Genomic DNA, 7860 nt, shown 5'->3' with positions numbered 1-7860 from the left:
CCAAAAATGTCCTTAAGAATAGTATAGAGTATATAATTTTTTCTCGTCGAAATCAATTGCGCGGAGCAATATGTTGCAACAAAAGCATTTATTTATTAATAAATCGTACAGATCCCTGCATATTTTTGCTCCTATTTGTGAAATATTCGTAAAGGCTCTTTGTGGATATGTTTATAATTGACTATTTAAAAGACTGTTTCCGGCACTATTTTATGCAAGAGCAATGTTACCAACTTATTATTAATCGATATATATATAAACATGACTGAACAAATAAATGATCCACTTCCACCTCCCAGTAGCTACTTGAATACCGCAGTAAGGAAAATGCTTCGAGATACCGTTGATGAAAGAATTCAAGAAATTGTCCAACAAACAATCGAAAGCTTAAACCAGGGCCCACCTACTTGGTTCACTAACGAAATGAGCAGAGTAAATGATAAGCTTGATAGTCTTGAGAGAAGAATGGAATCTGGCTTCAACCTTTTCGATTACAGAAATGCATGTCTTATCAATATGTTCAGGAGAATGAATGGATGTAAAGCTATTCCTGTTCCATTCTTGGCTGCGGAAGCTATTCTAGGTCATCAGTTACCTCCAATTGCTTCTGTTGAAGATATTGACTTACTAGATAGACATGATTGCCAAACATATTTAAGAGCATATCAAGTCCAATTTCATCCTAATGAAATAGTCAAGTTAAAAGAAAGATTAAGAGATGCAATTGGCTTAGCGGTTAATCATGATGTGTGCTTTCAATTCAGTGGTTTCCATAGTTAATTTTGAGTATTTCGACAGAATTGTGATGGCTTTAAAGATTTATGGCTTTAATTTTTTGATCTACTTAGTTCACGAAGATTATGATTGGTTCTATATTTAGATTATAATAAACACTTAATATTAACGCAATATTCAGCATTGCTCATTGTGAAATGTAAATAATTCTGTATATATTGGAATATTAAACTGTATTAAATACGATATATTACTTAATTCTCAGTTGGAAGATCAAGTTGCAAGTACTTGAAAGAACTGCTAAATCTATAATCCTTATAGGCTTCCACATATTCTGGATTATTGACTTCAACTATACCATTGTTGGAACTTATAACATCACCATTCCCACAAACTAAAAGTATACCCCGAGGCATTTTTTCTGTTGGAGGAAGCCTTTCTACCATTTCTTCCCCAAAAATATTACTTACTATGTTCTTTCCAGCTATGGCAGCCATAAAAAGTGCCCATCCCGCAGTTTTAATTATAGGTAAGTCAGCAATGTCCCCAATGCAGAAAAAATTCAGAATAGTTTTCTCACCATTTGATAACTGCAACATGTCATTGACTCTCAATGTTGAATCGGGTAGGAGAAAATCTGATCTTAAATATTTATCAACAATCTTGATATTATTATACTTTGATGTGCTCCAGTAATTCAAGTCTGATTTAATAACCGAACCAAAAGTTGTCAATAAATCACCATTCTCTAACTCTTTTTCAATCCTGGTGTCATAATGAATACGTATTTGCGCTCTTTCCAATGATTCCTTAACAGCTTGCTTCAATTCGCCAGAAAGAGGTTCGGGTGGGAAGGAGTCATGAGGGTGAATCAAGTTAACATGCTTATTAGGAAAGAAATGTTTGATTTCTCCAGATAACTCAATACCAACAGCCCCAGCTCCAATAATTGATATGGTTTGAATATCTTTATTAGAAATTACATCATAGAATTCTTTCATTTCTTTGAGAAACTCCTCTTTTGTTCTTCCAGCTGGTGTAACTGGATAGTTCCTATCTCTTCCTGAAGCTAAAATTACATAGTCAAATTTTATATTTCTGCTTTCATCTCCATTGATAGTAAAGTTGGCTTCTTTCTCTCCTACATTCAAAACTTTTCCTTGAATACATGTTACTTCAAAAAGATCATCTTTATCTTCCTTATCATTGGTAACCTTAATATTTCCGGCCGCATCAATAACCCTATGTATACCTAAGCCACCAATATCTGTATATTTAAAATATTGAGTTGAAGAAAATTCCATGTCAACTAATGTACGAGGTATAGCTATCAAGTTCAAAAACCCTTCCCTCGGTTCAATCATAGTAATCTTGAGCTTTTCATTTCCTCCCCTTAATTTATTTTCAGTTTGCTTAGACTTAAGTATATCTCGAATAATCTTTAAACTAGTCAATCCTCCATAAGAGCCACCAATTATAAGAATATTAGTATAATGGCTCTTTATTGTACTTATTTTACCCACTATTTTAAGCATGATTATCACTTATCATTTTAAGCTTATTATGCAAGGGTCTTTTCCTGTCTTTATATTCTTATTCTTATTCTTCAAATTAAACCGAGCTCGGATCTGGTTCTCTTACCAAGATCTCAAACTAAAGCTTGGCATATTATAAATTCCTACTTTACTCAATCTACCAATTTCATTACGGTGGTATGAAGGAATAAACGAAACTCTAAATGATGCAAAGGTGCTTTTCGCACTGTTTAACTGATCATATTACATGTTACATACAACGTACCAGTCATTAATTGATAACAAAGAAAGATAAAGAACTCCGCGCTCGGACTTCTTAGGGGGGGTTATAATATTTCTGTGCTCTCAATAAGCATAACTACACTGTAGAGAATCAAATTTACTAGTTAAAATCTTAAATTATAGCTTTATGCTGATTATTTAGGCTTCCATCGTACATCTCACGAGACAATCTGGAGTTTCTTAGAAGATTAATCTAAAAAGGCAATATAAACCATAATAAAATATGTATTTAAAAGTATTCTATAGTGGAATTAACTAAATCCAAATAGCATTTATTGTTGTGAAATCGTACACATCAAGATTTCCCTCTCCTAACCCAACTACAAAATCTGCCTCATCCCTTTGCGAAACAATTTTTGCACCCACAGCTCTCGCATGCATAGAAATAAGTTCATTAATATTAACCTTGCTTTGCTCCATCTTGAGAAATGCACGAATAACATCCACGGAGCTTGCAATGTTATTAACAAGGCTGTTCGAAACGTGTCTACGAGTTAACATCTTGGTATCAATCCATATCATTTCTCTGGTTTTCATATCAAAAAGGCAAATACTAGCTGACTTTCCGTTGTTAGTGATATCAAATTTACAACGAACTGTTGATGGCTCAAATATTTCACCAGATTGTGGCTCCTTACGAATCATAAAGCCTGCAAAACTTTGTTCGTGTTCTAAGAAGCTAGAGCCAGAGAAAACTCTAACATCCATGCAGACATATCGCTTTCCAGACTCTTGTGCCTTTATAAGATCAATATCAATAAATTCACTGGCTCCATCTGGTGCAGGTGCAGATCTAATATCACCTGAGTGCCAGGCGAAGCCTTCTTTCAAATTTGTGAAAGCAATGTGACTCAGAGAATTCAAATCTTCACTCAAAAATAATGCACTTAAATCTTGATCTTTACCTATCCAATGAATAAACATACGAAGTGTATTTTTTTCGATATCTTGAGATATAATATCAATTGGTATCCTGGAACCACGGGATATTGTTCTTTTATTATCAGATATAGATGACAATTGTGAGGGTAATAAAACAGATTTAGCTTCTGGTGCGATAAATACTGCTTTGTCTTTTAATATACCTCGTTTATAGAACTGTTTTTCCAATTCAATGGTAACACTCCTTGTGATTGTTGTAAGAATATCTTTGTCTAATTCAGCTAACTTGGGGGCCAAAATGGCTTTTCCTAGGCTACCTGCGGTAAAAACAACTCTCGTGGTTGACTCATTGACCTTACGTCCTTTAAAATGACCGAGAAGCAGTAATAGGATCTTACTATCAATTTTATTAATTATTGAATCAAATTGCTTTAAAATTAATTCTGCTGTTTCTTTATTGGAATCCCTCAACAATTTATCAAGAGAACGTGCAAACACGGACGGTTTATGTATCAACTTTTTCACTGCCAATTCCGTGTTACCTTTTTTAATAGCTTCTGCTATGATCGTTTCAGACGTCTTCACATTTCTTTCGTTACGAAATCGAGATGCAATTTCAGCAGTTTTACCACCATATTCACCCACATGAAGTGAATGAAATGCTATTTTCCACAAGGATTCGTATGCCTTAATATCAGAGATATTTATTACTTTTTCTAGTGCCGATATTATCACTCGGCGATATCTGCGGCTCAATGATTTGAAGCGTATTTTATTTTTCAATTCAATATCTGATTCTGATAAAGAAGCCATAACACGTAGTATGTCAGTAGACGTTGATATTATGTTATCAATTGATTCTCCATTCTTAACAAGAAATGCTGCAACACGACATAAATTTTCTTTGAATGGAATTTCTCCAGTAAATCCAGTGGCCCATCCTTCATCGATGGCCTTTTCAACAAAGGTTATCAATCCTTCTGGAACACCTTGCTTTGATGACAAAATTTTATAGAAGTATGCCTTAACATGATTAATAGAGATCAAAGAAATAGTTATTTTATGGGTCATTTCATTAAGTTCAAGTCGACTTGATTCTATATAGAAGGGTTTCCAGTGTCCGTGACTCCAATAGTGAATTGCAGCCAAAAAATACAATTCAGCCTCTGGCATATTCATCACTTGAAGAGGATAATCTGGATAAAATGCTTTCATTTTCACATGAGCACCGACAGATTCTTTAGCTGTTTCTAATATTTCAGTACACTTTTTTTCTGAGTGCTTCAAATTACATAGATAGTTATAGACTTCTTCTGTGATAGAGAAACCAAGATTTAGCATCTCATGAGCAAAAGTAATAACAGATATGTTTAATACAGTCTCGTTCTCTACTACATTGTTATAAACAATGGAGTTTAATTTATTTAATGCAACCTTTTCGAATATATTCATGAAGCTTTAAAAATTAAGAATATAAATGAGCGAATAAAATACTATTGTAATTCTAAGCTGGTGAATATATAACTTTTTATATGAACCTCCAAGGGTTTTCGTCTATGAGTAACACGCTTTGGATACTGAGTCAGAAAGGTCAGAAAGTGAGTCATTGAAGAACCACATACAAATTTTAGTTCCTTAGTTAGTTTATGAGTCATTTTTTGCATCCTCAATTAACTATTTAATACTCGAAAATTCCAGCTAAATGGTTGTTATTTTTAAGAAGAATAATCCAATTCTTTATCATATATTAACTTAGGATAAAACTCCTCGAATGATATTCGGATTTATTCATGCTGCTGTTGAAGACCTTCGCAATATGAGGCCAAGCTAAGGTCAAGTGGAATTATTTCAGATAAGTTTCCTCCATCATTAATCGGCTTATTCATTAGATACTTCTATTTTTCCCAGTTAACGTTTATCGCTAATGATGCTTTCCGATATGTTGTTGAAAAACAAAGAAACAGGCTTATATATTAGATACTTCTACATTACATAATTTTGATTTATTCCACTAATATTACTTTCTTGTTTCATTACTGCTTTCATAGATCACAAAAAGCTCATGTAGATTATATAAAAAACTCATGATTTAGATGACTTTTCTGTTTCTCCTGTTTTCTTTATGAAGTAAAAAAGCAAGACGCATGACGTATGGAGTGTCAGTCAAAACGGGATGCCATTGCTGTCGTCAGCTAAGTTATCAAATCTTATACAACTCGTATATGTTTTTACCATCTCGAGTCCAATGCAATATAAATATGCTCGTGGAGAGTTTTGTAAAATCTACCAAATATCTACCCTTGTTGTCTAGATTTAATGAAAAAGAGTTGTAGTCGGAATAATGCACAACTAAAATCTCATTGTGAGACTGATTTACCATGAAATAATTTTCTTCAAATGACGATATCTGGTGAATTATATTATCATTAAAATAGTTAATGGTCACGGGTTGTGAATTAGGATCTTTGTAATTATAGACTTTAATTGATTTCAATCCTACGATTATAATATCATCATTGGCTCGAACGTGAAAATCGTTCACGATTTCGTCATGAGTTATAACCATATAGGTATGCAAATTGCTATCTAAAATAAATAGTTGTTTTGTCGATCCACTTATGAATGTATTACTATCTTTTTTCATGATCTTTTTTATCCGATACGCACCTTTTCGGACTGTAAACCTTTTACATTTATGAAATTTACCAATATCACTAAATTCAAATAAATAACCGTGCCCACGATTAGTTCCAAGTATCAATTGGTTATCCTGTATTAATGCGCTTGTAATTCTGCAATAATTTTTGAATCCAACACCAGTATACTGGTAATCTCCAGATGAAAATTTCATTAACTTGATGCCAAGCATCAGCATCAACTCACTTTTTACATTTTTGTCATCAATGTTTCGAACAAACTCTATAAATTTTAGGCTGAGGTCTTTCGTCCTTTTCTTTGAATCATATTCTTCAAATTTAAAAAATCCCGCGAACATATCTGTGTCGCATGCAATAATTGTGATGTACTTAAATACAAAATTCCCATCAGTAACTAATAATTCGATATCTGGTTCGAATATCAGAAAGCCCTCGTTCGTTAATTGCTGGTGATAATTCGCTAACTTCAGTTCGATGCATCTAGCATATGTTGAAACATTTCCTTTTTCATCAACTTCAGATATATCCATCACATATTTAGTGGTACTTATAAAGAATTTGTCTCTAAATATACCCCATATTCTATTGTCTTCATGTTTTAATGTTTTCCAATAGCACCACCCTCTCATTATTTCGAAATCGTACTTCAGTTTGTCTAACTTACAAAAATCTAACCTGAGTGTTTGCAAATTATAAGGATTGGTATTATATTTCCTTTTGTTTATTTCTTTCACTATTCTTACGTCTTTAGTGGTTCCGAAATTGGATTTTAGACTTTTTGTTTCCTTATCATGTTCAATTCTTCTTTTTTTAGCTTGTATTGTATTATTATGGTATTGAGAATTTACTCCACCATTAGTTATCTTAAAGTACTTTTTCTTTATCTCATCGTAGTAGTAGCCTGGTATTTCAATAACAGCCATATTTTAGTTAGAAGAAATGTACCATGTCTGTTACTATTTTGCACTTTATAAATTGTAATATAGGTATCAATATCTTTTTTCTGTGAAGACATTAATTAGATAAAAAAAAATAGCGAGCCCGTGACTCGAAGAGTTTAGTTGCAATTACATATATACAATTTACATTGCATCCCTGATTTATATTTCGTAAGTTGATGAATATTCTTAAATTACCATTAACCTAGAATAATATTCCAAATCTTTTTTTTAATGAATTATAGTAGAAAGTTGTAATTCAAATTTTTCAATTTTTTCTTCAAGCACTAAAGTATATTCTGTGTATATATGCTAATGTTCTCTTATATTAAAGAAAACGAGGGACCAACATAGTAATTATTTATCTATACCTTGCATGTATGATATCTACCTTGTAGAACTATATTAACTTTCTATATCACACGTAGATAATTAACTAACTACCTTTCTACCTGTCTACGTATCTACACACCTAACTAACTAACTAACTAACTAACTAACTAACTAACTACCTGACTAAATACCTGTTCTAACTAACTTAAGCCATCTATAATTAGTGCGTAATTTGTTTACTCATTTAATGAAACTTCAAAAATAATATACTCTACTTATACAATTTTGGAACACTATGTAAGATACGTATAATGATATATGTATATTTGTATTCTCTTGTATTTCTGTAAGGAAATTGGAGACTAATTTAGAATTAATTATTTATACTTTGTATATACGTTCTATTAAGGAAAATCTACTCTATTTATATTTGCAACACATACACTTATTAAATAAGTATATGTATACTTGTGTTCACATACAATTTCAACAGTTCTC

General features: G+C 32.3%; 4 protein-coding genes across 4 annotated transcripts; 1 reads left to right on the top strand and 3 right to left on the bottom strand.

Moving 5' to 3' along the window:
- Positions 1-261: 261 nt before the first annotated feature.
- On the top strand, positions 262-780 carry AC631_05403 (DUF1773 domain-containing protein; the record flags this gene model as incomplete). The annotated part of the gene is made up of 1 exon (XM_015614232.1): positions 262-780. One exon carries the CDS (start codon positions 262-264, stop codon positions 778-780), a length of 519 nt encoding a protein of 172 aa, XP_015464940.1.
- Positions 781-989: 209 nt separating this feature from the next.
- Positions 990-2270, bottom strand: AC631_05402 (uncharacterized protein; the record flags this gene model as incomplete). Its single annotated transcript, XM_015614231.1, has 1 exon — positions 990-2270. The coding sequence occupies one exon, from the start codon at positions 2268-2270 to the stop codon at positions 990-992; it is 1281 nt and encodes a 426-aa protein (XP_015464939.1).
- Positions 2271-2807: 537 nt separating this feature from the next.
- Positions 2808-4886, bottom strand: AC631_05401 (uncharacterized protein; the record flags this gene model as incomplete). Its single annotated transcript, XM_015614230.1, has 1 exon — positions 2808-4886. One exon carries the CDS (start codon positions 4884-4886, stop codon positions 2808-2810), a length of 2079 nt encoding a protein of 692 aa, XP_015464938.1.
- A 748-nt stretch (positions 4887-5634) lies between these two features.
- Positions 5635-7014, bottom strand: AC631_05400 (uncharacterized protein; the record flags this gene model as incomplete). The annotated part of the gene is made up of 1 exon (XM_015614229.1): positions 5635-7014. The coding sequence occupies one exon, from the start codon at positions 7012-7014 to the stop codon at positions 5635-5637; it is 1380 nt and encodes a 459-aa protein (XP_015464937.1).
- Positions 7015-7860: the final 846 nt, after the last annotated feature.

Source organism: Debaryomyces fabryi (genome assembly GCF_001447935.2).
Source record: "Debaryomyces fabryi strain CBS 789 chromosome Unknown contig00203, whole genome shotgun sequence".
NCBI classification, from domain to species: domain Eukaryota; kingdom Fungi; phylum Ascomycota; class Pichiomycetes; order Serinales; family Debaryomycetaceae; genus Debaryomyces; species Debaryomyces fabryi.
The sequence above is the reverse complement of the archived record's forward strand: the minus strand, read 5'-3'. Positions and strand labels throughout refer to the sequence as shown.